Source organism: Hydra viridissima, unplaced genomic scaffold, assembly GCF_058129835.1.
Source record: "Hydra viridissima isolate aposymbiotic clone 2 unplaced genomic scaffold, HvirCarnegie_v1 scaffold_1, whole genome shotgun sequence".
Classification (NCBI taxonomy): domain Eukaryota; kingdom Metazoa; phylum Cnidaria; class Hydrozoa; order Anthoathecata; family Hydridae; genus Hydra; species Hydra viridissima.
In genome coordinates this window covers 6,920,356-6,937,475 of record NW_028324300.1, presented here as the reverse complement: position 1 = coordinate 6,937,475, position 17,120 = coordinate 6,920,356, and the positions used below count along the sequence as shown (strand labels likewise).

General features: G+C 28.4%; 3 protein-coding genes across 3 annotated transcripts in view; 2 read left to right on the top strand and 1 right to left on the bottom strand.

Moving 5' to 3' along the window:
- LOC145187981 (uncharacterized) overlaps positions 1-17,120 on the top strand; it is a 433,414-nt gene that overhangs the window by 204,467 nt on the left and 211,827 nt on the right. The gene's annotated exons all lie outside the window — the stretch shown is intronic.
- Positions 521-17,120, bottom strand: part of LOC145188085 (aldehyde dehydrogenase, mitochondrial-like) — a 35,471-nt gene continuing 18,871 nt past the window's right edge. The window contains exons 11-13 of the mRNA XM_090088144.1: positions 13,286-13,325; positions 2,066-2,145; positions 521-1,693 (exon numbers count right to left, since the gene is read on the bottom strand). Coding sequence (XP_089944270.1) covers positions 2,113-2,145; positions 13,286-13,325 — 73 coding nt within the window. The 3' untranslated portion in view covers positions 521-1,693; positions 2,066-2,112. The remainder of the gene's footprint in view (positions 1,694-2,065; positions 2,146-13,285; positions 13,326-17,120) is intronic.
- LOC149893102 (uncharacterized) lies at positions 14,531-16,942 on the top strand. Its single transcript, XM_090088151.1, has 2 exons — positions 14,531-14,699; positions 14,747-16,942. The coding sequence occupies exons 1-2, from the start codon at positions 14,688-14,690 to the stop codon at positions 15,776-15,778; spliced, it is 1,044 nt and encodes a 347-aa protein (XP_089944277.1). The 5' UTR covers positions 14,531-14,687; the 3' UTR covers positions 15,779-16,942.

Genomic DNA, 17,120 nt, shown 5'->3' with positions numbered 1-17,120 from the left:
CTAACTGATAAAAGTTATTAGCACATTTGATGATGTTAATTAAACCACTTTTTTCTCTTCTCTTTGATGAGATGATTGAGTCTATAATTTTTCTTCATACATAACTTTGATTATCTTGGAAAAAGTCTTGTTGCTCTATCTTGTACTCTTTCAATAAGATCGGTATCTTTTTTCAAAAAAGGACTTCAAATAGAAGATATTCTAGATGAGGACTTTGTTAAATGATTTCGAAAAGTCTGTAAACAGATGTTAATAATTTGATCAAATGCTTGGGTTTAAACATTTAAACTTTTGAAACAAGTCTATTTTTGCCATTTGTTCCTAATTAAAAAAAAATTTCTTGTAAACTAATTTTTTTTTTTTTTTACATTTTTTTTTACTATAAACTTGAGTAATTGGATTAAAGTTTGGAAGGGTTTTATCTTAATCTTGAAAAGCCATTTCAATAGTATTTTTAGTCTTAAGTTTAATATATTCATATTTTTCATTGTATTCATTAACATTGAAAAAAAAACTAATATTTTTAATATGCTTTCAATGCAAATAAATCAGATATAAAAAAGAAAACCTTTTTTTTTTGTATTGTGGAGTTTAGAATTTATATACTAAAAATCATTAAGATCACAGATGGCATGGTATCAAAAAAAATTTTCTTTTTCCAGATTTGACATGAAATGACCCAAAAGTGGTCAGAAAACGAAATATCACTGTGTGTATGTATGTATGTATGTATGTATGTATGTATGTATGTATGTATGTATGTATGTATGTATGTATGTATGAAAAGATACTATACACAAGGAAACAATTAAAAGAAAAAGAATAAGAAAAGATTGAGATAGGCAACAGATTAGGAAAGAAAAAGACAACAAAGCTTTAAAAAATATAGTAGATTCACTTTATAAATTAACATTAAAACCCGGCAACAACTCCGATAGTTGAAGCTAAAACTAATTGTAAGAGTTTTTAATGCAAATTAAAAAATGTATTAAAGTTGCATTAAAAAATTGAAATTAAAATTGCATTAAAAAATCTTACAATTAGTATTTGCAAATTGTATTAAGAAGAAACTCATTCTTTTTCATAGCTGAGCATCACTCTAATAAACATCTCTTCTAAACCGACAGCGAACAACATGATTTACACAAAACGTTTATGTTGCACAATTGAAATGTTTCCGTTATTCTGAAAAGAATAGTGTATGCCCCGATCTTTTCTACTGCATTCTATTTGGTCTAATCTATCAACGCGATTTTTGTGATCATCAGCGTAAATAATTTCTCGGTAACCACTTTCTCAGGAAATTCGAACCGATGGAATTTTGCTTTTCATAAATGCCGCTGAGAATGTTTTAACAATGCATGATGTTGTGTGTGGTTTCTTATTAACTGCCAGGAACAAAGCCATACCATTGCGTTTTGTAGATTTCAATTTTTGAGGGAACACCCAGTACACGTAATAGAAAAAACGCTAAAGTACTTCAGTATTAAGGCTTCACCTTATGAGTGTTAAATACAACTATCTCTAGTTAGAACCATGATTAACTTTAACCCATCCTCAACTGGTGACCCATTTCCTCAAGCTAAGACCAACCTTTTAATCTCCTTCAGATTACTGTGAGATGGTTTTAACTTTTGTTAAATTTTATAGATTAGAAGTGGTAGAGAGCTACAAGATAAGTGATACACCAAACCTAAGATCAACAATTCCAAATACATCACGATATGTTAACTATTATTCAAAAAAATTCAGACTATAACATTTCGTGTAATTTTTTATCGCGATGCTATAAAAAAGTACACTAAATGAAGGCATAAAGTTGATTAATTTTTACATAAATCTCTCATACTAATATGATTTATATTACTTTATTTTAAATGGATTCATTTAAGGTGGTCTTAAAATTTGAAATAAAAAAAAACAAGAACAGGAAACTGAATAGCACTAGATTTTGCTGCGACACTTTTAGACGTATTTTTACAAAAGTTTCGTATTCAACCTTTAAAAAATGTTAGAAAATATCACATAAAATGGTTTCATTAATACAAAAATACCAATTCATTACTCTTTAATAGCAAAAGTTTTATTAATCCAACTTGTTCAACGACTTCGTTATGAGTTCTTATTAGCAACTTTGACCATAACCTATACGTAGAAAAAAACGATGTATGTGTATATATCTAAAAAACTATACCCTCTTAATCTGGGCAAATGTATAAAAAATGAGCCTAAAAAAGTTTGAGCGCTATCGGATCACTTTATCCACACACACAGACACACACACCCTTCATCCACATCAAGCTAATTATATAGATAAAAATGACTGAAAAGTGGTCATTTTTCGAGCGTCTTGAGGGAGGGGCAATTTTTTTTTCGAATTTTTTTCTTCTGCTATATATGTATTGGTCTATGTTTTTGTTTAAAAATATATGGTTTTTTTCCTAATTCTCAAAAATCTGTTTGGTGGTATTAAAAATTATGAAATTTGTAGTTTTGTTAAGACTTTGAAATTATTCGACTGTTTTTGTTCAAATATATTGACTAAAAAATTGTCAAGCAACATTAAAGTATGTGATTCTAATATTTGAATATTATAATCATATACTTAACTGTTGCTTGACAATTTATTTTTTAGATGCTATGAAACAAATAGAACTTTAAGAGAGTAAACAAAAAAACTAGTTGGTATGTAATACTGTTATAATAACAAATGAATTAAAATTGCATAAACAAACAAAAAAGGAAATTAAAATCAAAAAGTAAAGAAAAAAAATACTTTTTCGCATCTTAACTGAGTACCATAACACATTATTATTGAAGTGGTGCTACATATAGTAAGCTAAGAGTAAAGTTTATGTGATAGAGCAAATTAGGTTCAATAGTAAGATGTTTTGGTTGAATTAAAAAAACAGCTATGAATAATATTCTTACGCATGGCTCAATCTTTATAAATAGTTTATCTTTACAAGATAAGTTACATATAAAGATATCTCTTTACTAATTGGTCAGCATCATAACAATGTTAAAGATTGATAAAATTTAATCAAGTGAAAAAAAATTGAGATAAGGATGTTAGGATGATTACCCGACTAAATCGACTTTCAGTCGATTAGTAAGAGACCCATAGTCGATTAAATCGACTATTCGATTTTTCAAAGTCGACTAATTTCGATTTTCGACTAGTTGACTTTTAGTCGAATTCGATAACAACACTAAAAAATTGGTATTTTTTTCAAATATTTTCTGTTACGCCTAATATAATATACTTATATTTTCGTGCAACTTCTGATAGTTTAACCTCTGATAATCTAACAGTTTCAGATTATTACACACAATAGACATTAAAAATGAGTGAAGCACAACTCAGGTCAATGAAAAAGGAACTTTTTATTGTAAAAGAGGCAAAACCAGCAATATCAACATATGATTTTGTTACTATTGCCTTTAAAGTTTTTAAAGTAGCAGATCCCCACAAAATTTTTTTTTTTTGTATTTTTTTAACTAACTACTATAAAAATTATTTGAAGAAACATTTTTCTTGTAAAATACAGAGACATAAGTAAAGGAGATTTGTCTTTTTTTGTTTGTTTTTTTATGTAGATATGTTTTTTGGGTTCGAAACAATTTTTCTTTAACATTAAAAACAAATTTTTCAACAGAATGAACGAATTTTTGTAATTTGTAGAATGAATGAGACCTTTTTTAATTTATGTTTTTTAATTTATAAATAACACTGCATTGCAAAATGTATATGTATTGTATAAGTTTGCACAGTTTTAATTTTTTTAAATTTTGCTATCTTATTTTATGCTTTTTGTTTTTTAATTTTATTTCTGCAATTGCAAATAAGTTAAATTTGTCAACATTTAATTTCAGAAAGTGGAAATAGTATTTTAAATCATGTTATAAATAATTTTGCATAAGTGTGTTGTAGTATTTTTATTTTTTAATTTTCCCTTTATGGTAACTGTTTTGAAACATAAGATTCCTAATGATGATATTATGTTGTTTTGAAAATCTTAATAAACCTATCATAATTTGTAGTAAAGTAAATTTTTAGTAATACAATTATTATTATTAGTTTTTTTGTATAACTGAATTATGAAAATATTTTAGAATATAGCCTTTATAAAGTATTGTAAGCAATAAGCAGATTTCTAATCAAAATAATCACATCATTTTGATTAAAACATAGTAATGAGTAGTAATAATAGAGTAGTTTGTGGCCACACTGGGGGTAGAAAGAAAACATCTGTGAACATTTTGTTTAAGCCGGCAAGCCAGGTGAGCAAAATGGAAAGAGTTTAATGTTCTTTTTGCAATGATGTTTTGTCAAAAAGTGGAACAAGAATGGCCATGCATGTTAAAAAATGTCCAGTTGAAGTCAAATACAAATTTTTAAATGATGACACAATCATGTCAAAAAAAAATCACTACAGAAACAATACAAAGAAAAGCAACATGTAAATTTAAAAACCTTATTTCAAGTAATAGTACAAGTGTCACAAACATTATTTCAGACCCTTTAAAATATTCAGAACTAATTTCTAAAAGTGGTAAATCCTGTTTAATGTTTGATAGCATGAAACAATGTGAAAAGGTATCAACATTTTTTTTTTTTTTGTGTAGTATATTTTTTTAAAATTGTTTATCTAAGATTATTATTGTTATAGGAATCAATTGATGCACATCTATCTAGAGCTATTTACGCAAGTGGGTTACCCATGAGTTTAGTTGATAATAAATACTAGAAAACCTTTTTAAAAAAACTTACGCCCAGCTTATCAGCTCCCATCAAGGTATGAAGTGTCAAACACACTTTTGGATAAAGAATTCAATAGAATATCAAGCAATGTTAAAGAATCAATTGCAATAGCAGATTCTGTAGGACTTATGTGTGATGGATGGAGTAATATTAGGTTGGTACTAGTTTAATAAATTTAAACAAAAATACTAATGTATTATTTATGCAAATAATTTAAAAATTAAAACTTGAAAACTATTTACATTTTGCAGAAATGAAGCAATTATTAACTTTGTGTTGACATTGCCTTCATCATTGCCTATTTTATGGAAACCACTACCTTCAGGTAAAATTTACATAAATTTATATTTATTTTAAAGAATAAATAAAAAATACATTTTTTAAAAAAATTGTTTTTAACTCTCTCCCAAATCGTAACTTAGCTCTTCATGCTCAAATTTTTTAATTTTATAACTGAACAGTTTGTAAAGTATTTACATGAAAGTAATAATTTTCAGGTTCATCAAGTCATTCTGGGGAATATATAGCAGATGAAATACGGAGGTTATTAGAAGAAATTAATCCTAAAAAAGTTATGGGAATAGTAACAGACAATGCAGCAAACATGAAAAAGGCATGGAAACTATTAAAAATCAGCTATCCTCTTCTTAATTGCTATGGATGTATATGTCATGGTCTCAATTTGCTTTTTAATGATTTTATAAAAAATACCTACTCTGTGTGTTAATGTCACAAGCAACAGATATTGTAAAGGAAATCAAAAACTCTCACATAATAGGTGCAATATTTAAAGAAATTCAAAAATCAACTGTTGATTCAAACATTTCATTAAACTACCGGTAAAGACCAAGTAATTATTATTTTTATACAATTAATTAAAACGTAGTTTTATATAGTAATCTATTTTATTTCTTATTTTATATTATTAAATTAGGATATGTGATTAAAATCTATTTATTAATAGATGGGGTTCCACTGTGGCGTGTCTTGTGAGTATACAGAAAAATAAACAGTCTTTAAAATCTTTGGCCACCTCTAAGCGATGTGTATTGAATTCTACAACAAAAAATAGCTTGTTATGAGATATTTTTTGGGATAATGTTCAAGGATTTTTAAAGCTGCTAGCACCAATAGCTGATGCAATCAAGATAACAGAAGCCGACAGCCCAATGTTGTCATCTATAGTTGAAATCTTTTATAATTTAAAAAAAATAATATTAATCAAAACTTAGTAAGCAGTCCTTTAACAAAAAAAGAGGAAGTAGAAATGAAAGAACTATTTGCTAAAAGAAAAAATTTTTGCTTAACAAAAGTTCATATGGCTGCTAATCTACTTGACCCCAAATATCAAAGAAGATATTTAAATGGGGAACAAAAGATTAAATTATTAGTAACTTTTGTTTATTTTTATTAAACCAAGTAAAACCATTAATCCATATCAAAAATTTTTTAAGATTGATGCATGTGAAGTGATATATTCAATTGCTGTAAACTAACCTAATATCAAAATAGATATTTTGATGGCTGATTTAGCAAATTATCAATGTAAAGGAGGAGTTTTTTCAAAAACTTTTATATGGACAGCTGTTGACTTAAGGTTCAGTCCAAACTGGTGGAAGGGATTATTTTCATCTACTGAATTATCAAAAGTAGCAGCAAAAATTCTTCATCTTCCTGCTACAAGCGCTGCTTGTGAAAGAAGTTTTAGCAGTTATGCAAATATTCAGTGCCAAAAGGAACAGATTAACAAATGAAAGAGCAGCAAAGTTAGTGTTTGTATTGCAAAATTTAAAACTGGAAGCAATGGATATGCTTGCAACACAACAACCAATTCTGCCTAAAGAACCAATAAATATTTCAGATAAATCTCACGAATCAATAAATGTTTCAGATGAAGAGTCACCTGAACAAGAATTTGAGTCATTTGACCAAGAATCAGAGTTTTCTAGTCCAGATTCTTCTGTAGATGAGTTTTAGATAAAAAAAAAAAAAAAAAAAAAAAAAAAAAAAAAAAAAAAACTTAAAATAAAATTGTTTTTTATAAATTTTTGAATTCAAATTTTGAAAAGAACAAATAGTTTGTTAACTATTTTAGCAATAAAAAAAATCATTAATTTAACTCTTTTGTGAACTCTGTTCACGTTTTAATAAAAATAGATTAATTTTAATATAATTTAATATAGAATCTAAAATACTCAAACAAAACTAAATAGAAACATTTTAGATAAGTTAAAAACAATTTTAAAAAATTAAAAGTAAACAAAAACACTAAAAAAAGCTGTAAAAGCCAAAAAAAAACCCAAAAAAAACACGTTTTCTTGGGTGAAGAAAACATGACAGCAAAAAAAAAAAGGTTTTTTTGCATCTCTAGGTCTGCACCAATATCAAATATTATTGCTTGTCCCCTAAAAAAAAATTTTTAGGATATTCAGATAGTTGTTGTGAATGTATTTTGTCTTAAACCAAGAGACCCTGGATTAAAACTGGATTTGATGTGCTAACTGATTTAAGTTTAGTTAAAATACTTTTCAACTTACAAGTCCTATTCCAACTTGAAAAAAAAACCAAAAAGGGGAACTTGTGCTGATTTAGCTAAACAAAACGAGTTTGAACTAAAAAAAACTTTTTTTTGGACTGGTAATTCTAATCTCAAAAACATGATCAGTAAAGATAAGAAAAAGATCGCTAAAAGATAAGATTGAAGATTTAAAATTTCTTGAAGGTGAAAGAAAATTTGCTATTGGTTCAGAGGATATGAAGTATAGAAAAAAGGTATTCAATGCTTTTAGGTAACTACTTTAGCTCTGGTTCAACCTTTTTAATTCTCTTTTCCATTAATTCTAAAATTAAAAACTAAAACTAGAATTTTTCTGTAAGTTAGGCAAAAGAAAGCTTCAGGAAGAAAAATCATTCACAGCCTAAGAGTTTGAGAGATGATATACAATGATAAGCGATGATTCTTCAATTGAATCTGATTTTGATCCAAGTGATTAGGTATCATGTAGAAGTCTCTGAAAATCCAGACTAAGTAGTTGCAAAAATTCCAAAAGATATTTTTGCTGGTAATGTATCGGTTACTGCTACAGCCTTGATGTATCACCAAATATTTTACAAAAGATAACAAATGCAATTCTATATCAATCAGGTGTTGATCTTAAAGAAGTTAAAAGCAGTCAGTCTACTGCATAAAGAAAAATGAAAAAAGAAAATGAAAACATAACCATTACAAAAGAAGATGTTAAAGTAGCCATTGATCTCTTCATTAAATACATTAGGTGTAATGTATTTAATGAAGAAGTATCAACTTAAGTCAAAAACTAAAGGAATATGCTTTGATACAACATCATCCAATACTGAGACGAAAAAAAGATCAGTTTCCAAAATATCTAAAGAACTGGATAAATATCTCCTCCAAACAGATGTAGCCATCATGTGATGAATTAAGAATGCTTCATTTTTGGAAATTAGTGACTAATGAGTAACTAATGGATCTGATAATCCTTTTTTCAAAAAGCTAAAAAATATTTTTGAAGAACCTAATTTTAATCATAATTCGATTGGAATAAGATTAAAAGCAATTTTTTTAAAGAAGGCAGCTAAGAAGTAATTAACATTTTGCAGAGCTTACATTGGTAAACCAAGTATTATAAGAGATGATAGAAATGAGCTTGCAGAATTAGTTGTCACTTACTTACCCTCTAACATATAAAGTGAGAAAAACTGGTGCTATTCATCATGCAAGATTTTTAGGAAAAGCAATTTATTATCTAAAACTTCAGCTTTTATCCAATCAACTTACATTTGGTCATGAAAATAAACAAAAAATTGAAATTAAACTTATTACAGAAATGATCTGTACAAGAACGTATGTACAAACCCAATAGCTGTTGATGCTGTATTAGTCTCAGTATAAACATTGTTGGTATTTGGATACAACAACAATACCTCTAAATGACGAGTTAACATCAGAGAAAGGTAAGATTGCATCAGCAATTCTGTCATTTGATATGCCTAGCTCTGACTATTATAAGCCTGAGAACAAAATAAAACAAGATATTAAGGGAAATTTATAAAATGAATACAAATATTGGGAAAAAACCACCATCCTTGCCTACCTTGGTTGATGTCTTTTTTTAACTGATTTTTGACATGATTGGGTTTGATAAGCAATGAGTTCAAGACTGGCTCTCACTCCCATCAAACTATTGGCATACTCAGTCATGCTTCAAAAGTTTTCAAAAACATGCTAAAACTTTGAATTTTGCAAATGATCATTCAGAATGGTCAATAGGTATAATGGGGCAGTATATTCATAGATACTTTGATGAAACTGAAAAACACAGCAGATTGCTCACTCTAGACAAAGTTCGATCTGTATTCATATCACCAGGACAAAAATCCAGTACAACTTCAAAGTTAATCCTTTGCCTTCATACCTTTTTAGCAGGGTTTTTGTGGCTGGCTTTTCATGTGCATTCAACATTTTTTCTTTAGTTTGGTTTTCAACATCATTGCTGAAAAAAGAGTGACTCACTAGGTCTTCATTTAAATACCATAAATGTCCTGCAATGGCTTTTATGGTAGACTCAGCCACTTCTTTGTCAAATATTTTGAAATGATTCAATTTCCTAATCAATGTCAGGTCATTACGAGGAGCAGATGAAGAGATGGGAGCCCAAAACCAATGTTCCATGTAAATTAATACTAAAAAAATCGAAAGTTGTAGAAGATTCTTCTTTTCCTTTTTTGTTAAATAAAATTGATGTTGAAATAAATAGATTTTAATAAAGCACAGTGCATTCGCTTTCCATCTTGCTTGTTGCATAGCACCAGGAGAACGAAAAGTTATTCCCCTTTGACCTGGAGGAGTTTTTCCTAAACAAACTATAAAGAGTTGCTAAAATTCTTTGTAATTGTTGCAAGGTTGTTTTGATCCTTGCATCATACTTACAGCAAATTCTACTGCTGGTGGTTTAAGTGAATCATATACTTTGAGAGTCAGTTAAGAGCCCTGATTCAGAATTAAATTTACTCCACTGATCACGAAATCATTGAAACAACTTAACCTCTAGACCAGAAGATGCTCCAGAACAAGTTTTGTAAAGATGGGATAAAATCACTCATGAACATGGTGTCGACAAGCTGTGTATAATAAAGACTTTCCAATAAATTTTTCCAGCAATGTACAAGCACCTGAATGTATACCTGTGTTGCTTGAAGTAGTATCAAAACAGAGTGCCACAGTTCTGTCATATTACATAAAAAATATTTATAACATACAAAATATATACATGTAAAATATTGATAACATACAAAATATGTAAAATATTGATAACATTTTCAACTTAATTAATGAAATAGAAAAGATAAATGATAAAATATGAAAAATGTGGGTTCAAGCAGCCTTGCAAAATTAAAAACTGGATTCAGCAACCCCTAAACATTAACAATATATATCCAAAATTTCCCAATATCATTTTCTCCCCAAATGGAACCAAACAAAAAGTTGAGAGCATAAGAAAAAAAAACAAACTTTTATTAATACATTAATTTGTCACCCTAATATATATATATATATATTGATTGGTTATGTATTATATCAAAATAATACAAAGCTCTTGTGCGTAAAAGAGTGCTCAATATTATAATAATAATAATATATAGATATATACATACATATGTATATATTATGTATGTATGTATATATATATATATATATATATATATATATATATATATATATATATATATATATATATATATATATATATATATATATATATGATAATATTTTGCTTCTTTTGTTGAGTAGGTTGTTTTCTTTATGCGATAAAATTTCAAACTTCTTGTGAAGGCAAAGGTTACAGGTCTTGCCAGAAGGCACGAAACTTTAAGGACTATTAAAATGTTGTTTTTCTCCATTTAAATAACAGATACATACATACATACATACATACATACATACATATATATATATATATATATATATATATATATATATATATATATATATATATATATATATATATATATATATATATACACAGTGAGAGAAATAAGTATCCGAACAAAAGATTTTTTTATGGAAAATAAACTTTGTCAGGTTTTTTCCGAAAAAAAAAACTTTATAGAAATAAAAGAAATGATTATTCTGAAAGAAAATTTTATTACGAATTCAATATGCAAAAAAAAAATATCAATAATAATATTTAATTGATAAAAAATTAAGATACATTTAAACTATGCAATTTTTTAGCATTAAATAAGTATCCGAACAAAATTTTAAAGATTAAGGCTTAAAGATTAACGTTTCTCCGAGTAATTATTTTTTTGACTTTTTAATATCGAGTTGGACCGCCTTTAGCTTTTATGACTTCTCCAAGTCGACATGGCATCGATTCAACTAATTTCTTTGTCGTATCTGAGTCGATATCAGCCCAAGCTTCTTGGAGCATGATTTTTAAATCTTCTTTTCTTTTTAGACATCGTGTGCCACATTTTTTATCCAGAATTGCCCAGAGATGTTCAATTGGATTGAGATCTGGACTTTGCGCAGGCCATTCAAGTAACTCAATTTGCTTTTGGATGAAAAACTCTTTTGCTTTCTTTGACGTATGTTTAGGGTCATTGTCTTGTTGGAAGATAAAATGCTTTCCTAATCGCAGTTTTTTAGTTGAAGCCAGAAGATTTTTATTGAGAATTTTAACATAAACCTCAGAGTCCATAATTCCATCAATAAACTCCAGTTTTCCTGTTCCGTTCCAAGCCATCGATCCCCATACCATAACATTGCCTCCACTAAATTTTACTGTGCCTCGAATACAACTGAGTGTGAATGCTTCCCCTTTTTTTCTCCAAACTTTTTGAGCTCCATCGGACTTCACAAGATTAAATTTTGACTCGTCCGTCCACAAAACTTTCCTCCAGAATGATACCGGCATATTTACATATTTTTTAGCAAATGCAAGTCTTCGTTTTCGATGGATTTTTGAAAGGGATGGTTTCTTGCGTGGAACTCTTGCTTTGAACCCACTTTCTTTCAATCGATTTCGAATAGTACATGAGCTCACTTTTAACCCAAAATCTTTCTCAAGGAGGCTTGACACTTTTGGTGCTGATAAAAAACGGGTTTTTTTCACCATCTTGACAATTTGTCGATCTATTCTTGATGTTGTTTTACGCTTTGCTCCGAATCTGGGCTGATTTTGCACATATCCAAACATATTATACTTTTTAACCAGATCGCTGATGGTTCCTAATGCTATTCCAGTCGCTTTATTTATCGACCTAAACGTTTTACCTTGCTTGAACAAGTCAATAACCAAATTGCGCTGAGCTTAGGACCATTCCTTGATTTTAACTCCCATACTTGATGATATCAATGGTAAATCAAATGAATTTAAAAAAATATCAGTAAATTATTAAAAATTACTCGTTGTAAAACAACAATATTTCTAAAACCATTGGTTTAAAAACTTTTTTTAATAATCAATTTCAAAACTTCGTTTACAAAACAACATGTTCGGATAATTATTTTTCATTGAAGTTTTAACACTCCTTCGGGAATCGTTAAATTTTAGCAACGCAAGTTAATTACCTTTGATTAATTTTTTGCAACATAAAATCGTAATTAAATTTGCTTTTAGAATAATTATAAAAGTATTTATCAAAAACATGTTTTTCGAAAAAAACCTGACAAAGTTTGTTTTCCATAAAAAAATCTTTTGTTCGGATACTTATTTCTCTCACTGTATATATATATATATATATATATATATATATATATATATATATATATATATATATATATATATATATATATATATATATATATATATATATATATATATATATATATATATATATATATATATATATATATATATATATATATATATATATATATATATATATATATATATATTATATATATATATATATATATATATATATTATATATATATATATATATATAATGAACCTAACCTTAACCCCAAAAAATTTTCATGATTTTCAATACCATCAAACATAGATTTTTGAAAGGTAGAAAAAACCATGTGTTTTTAATCAAAAATATAGTCCTATATAAATATAGAATAATAATAAAAAAAATGCCCCTCCCTCAAGACACTTAAAAATGACCACTTTTCTTATATTTTTTCCTAAATTATTAGCTTAAGGGGGTGGGTGTCAAAAGTGATCTGATAGTGCTCAAACTTTTTGAGGCTCATTTTTATACATTTGTACTTTTTTTGGCTACCCATTACATATATACACACACACACACACACACACACACACACACACACACACACACACACACACACACACACACACACACACACACACACACACACACACACACACACACACACACACACACATACACACACACACACACACAACACACACACTCACATATTCAATAATGAAGTCATCTAATGTAATAAACTTTTTAGTTTTTCCATTAGAATAATTAACTATATTCAATAAAATAAAAGAACTGAAATAATGACTTACTGTTTTGACTTCAGAATATTGTTGCAAACCATACTCCCCTCTATAAAGAAAATATTTTTTCAACTCCACTTATCATAACTTAAAAAGCTGCTCTGTTTATGAAAACAGTAGTCAAAAGAAAACTTATGCAGACAATATTTATTTTTATAACCCCAAATATATAACACTATGTACCATTTAATTTTATAAGAACATGTAGGGGGATGAAGAATGTTAAAAAACACAAACTAACATATAAAATAGTTATAAAACAAACAATAAGAAAAAACAAATATAAAAAGAATATTTCATTTATTCAATGCTTCATGTTAAAGTTAACACATTCTAAATCAAATGCAACATAATATTTAGTACTTTAAAATAGATTTAATTGGTAAACTAATTTGTAACTAAGAATTCTATATCGTTTTAACACTCCCTCTACAATACAAACAAAAAAATCATCAAGCTCTAGATAGTTTTTACATTCAATTTTTCAAAAATATTTCTCTCAATGCTGGTTTGAGATCTTCAAGCTCTTTTTGATTATAAAACATATTTATAGTTTGTTGCTGGGGTATTTCTAAAGATTTAATATGCTATAAATTTTAAAATACTTAAAGCTTCATATTTTGAATTAGCTGAACTCTTAAAAGCTTGAAAAATTTCACATAGGTAGATTATACTTTACAGCTTGAAAATTTCCACACAAGTAAATAATACTTGTAGCTACAATCTCATTAAAGTTAGAGCATAGATGTTTTCTTGTTTCAATTCAGAAATACTTTTAAAACTTTCAATATCTTTAACTATTTTACAGTTAATTTAAACAAAGAATCTTTTTTTAAATATTTTAACTTAAATATATATAAAATATTTATTTTGTTCCAACTGTAGTTAATGAATCTTTGCTAACATTGATATGAATATAACAAATTAATAGAGTGAATAAGAACTTTTACTGTGTAAAAAAACAGGGGCTTACCTTGGAGGGGGTAGGGGGGGAGTCTCCCCCTCCCAGAATCTAAAAAAGAGAAAAGATGGGAATTTCCTTGCCACGAGTTGGGACAGTTGGGAAATCGGTGATAAAATCAAAAAATATTTTCTAGTTAAATAAAATTAAAATGTTTGCAAAAATCCATCAAAGATCTAATTCTTTTTTGACTTGGACAAATAAACTTAACGTTTATTAAACGTCTTATGGCTGTTTTCCACAAGATGAAATAAATTGTGGAGTCATAAAGAAGAGCCCTTTTGATTTCCACGTTTTGTTTTTTTTTGTTATTAACAATAAAAATGGCAGCTGCAAGTTTATGCTGTATGTTTGACTAAAAGCAGTTATTATTTTTTTTTTTTTCATACTTTCTACTTTAAAAAGTGAATATTTATTTCCATGAATTGATTTTAACATTTGTCTTATTTAATGTTTATAAAAGTTATCACACTTATTAAGAGTGATAACTTTTATAAACATTAAATTAGTTAAAAATTACGGTAAATTATAGTATCTGTGTTTGTTTTCCAGCACTAACTATGAAAAGCAAAAGATATAAATTACAATGTTGTGTATGCAAAGCAGTATTATATAACGACTATAAAACCAGTCATGAAAGATCCGTTCATGGTGGTAGAAAGGTTCATATACAAACAGTGGGAGCCCCAGAGAATCCTTTTGTAGCCTCCTTAGCTTCAAAAAAACGAAAAATGGTACCTCAGAATGCTGGTGATGATGTCGAAGTGGATGATGAAATACAAAGTAGTGAACATAAAAAGTTAGACTTGATAATAATTGAAACATTGACTTCAACATGTAGTATATCCATAGAAGAAGAATCAACATCTTCTGATAAAAAATTTGAAGAGGATGCAAGTTCAAAAATTCAAGATAATGATGCAAAAGGGGAAAACTCGGGTTATGTTATAGTCCAGGAACAAGCAGAGAAACTTACAGAACTAAATTCTAAATCAGATCATTTAAACCAGTTTCCTGACCAAGATGAAAAGGATGACATGAATATTATTAACTTGGATACTTCTGAAGTAAGCAGTGAAACAACAAGTTGGACTTTGCTCATGGGGAACTTGGGTATTTTAATAGATAATCTTAAAGATTGTAATGACATTTATAAAAAATATTGTAAAGAAGAATTAGTAAATGAAAAATTCGCTGCGATTGAAATTTTGAATGCAACAAGTTCTGTGGTGGAAATGTCAAAAAATGTTTTGAAAATGGGAAATGCTTTTATAAGAAAACTCAATATCAAAGCTCAAAGTATTATAATTGACAAATCAGATTCATTAGCATTGTTAAGCCATGACCCAGGTTTACGTCCACATACAATTACGGATAATCAAAAATTGTATTTAATCCAGTTAGGACCACACCAACCAAAACTTGCTAGTTTCCCAAGTGACGGTAAAAATAGATTTAATCCCCAGTGGTACAAAGAGTTTGAACATTTAGAATACAGTACCCAGAAGGATGATTTGTTTTGTCTGCCGGCTTTTCCCTAAGGTATTTGGAAAGAAGGGAAAAACTGAAGATGCTTGGATAAATGTTGGGGTAAGATCTTGGTCCGAGATGAAAAGCTATGGGAAAGACAAACTTGGAAAGCTTCAGGCACACTTTACCTATCAAGCACATAAAGTTGCATTAAGTGAATATTGTCACTTTCTTATGAAAAAATGTCATATAGATCACCTTATTGATAAATCCAATAGACTTGCTCTTATAGAAGAGCAAAAAATAGAGGTACAGAATAGAAAAACTGTTGAAATTCTTATTGATACATGCAAGACTTTAGGAAGCCAAGGGCTAGCATTTAGGGAATCAGAAAGTGCTAATCAAGGTAACTTTGTTGCAGTAGTGAATCTTATCTCTCGCCACAATCCCACACTAAAAGCCTGGATTGAAGATAGAGCCCTTCGTCCATATAGAGTTACATACACAAGTCCATCGTCTCAAAATGAAATGATTAGTTTAATTGCAACTGAATTAAAGAGAAAGATCATAGAAGAAATTAATAGCTCCAATTTTTTTTTCCGTGAAGGCCGACACTACTCCCGATATGTCACATAAGGACATAATGAGTATAGTTGTGAGAACAGTCAGTGAAAACGGTGAGATTCGGGAAAGGCTTTTGAAATCCGTTGAATGCACTGATAAGAATGGAAAAGGGATGGCTGAGCTAATTTTATCTTCTTTACATAAAGAAGGCATTGACACATCAAAGATGGCTTTTCAGTCGTATGACTATGCGAGTTCAATGTCTGGACAATTTAAAGAAGTACAAAAGTATATAACAGAAGAAGTTGGCCATAATGTACCCTACATACCTTGTCAAGACCACAGAACAAACACTGCTCTTGAACATGCATGCAATGTTAATACTTTAATACGAGAATTGTTTAATGTCCTCAAACAGTTGCATGTTTTCTTCACATCAAGCACAAAAAGCTTTAGTCATTTAAAAGAAAAACTGGAAGACATTGACAGTACAATACAGCTTGTAAACCTGTCTTGAACAAGATAGACCGCACGAGCAAAATCTGTTAAGGCTTTAAATCAGTGTTTAGAGAAGGTTATTGATCTTCTTCAGAGCATCACAAATAATAAGATTTTTGATACTAACACGAGAACTAAGGCAATGGGACTTCTGAAAAAAGTAACAACTTTTGATTTCATTATTACTCTTTTCTTCATGAAGAATATCATTAAGAAGATAAAAATATTAACAGAAATCTTAGAAAGTCCAAACTTCAATGTTATTGACAGTATAAATGTAATTGAAAGTACTGCCAAGAACATACAAAATATCAGTAACGATACAGATGCTATGAATAATTTGATTGAAAG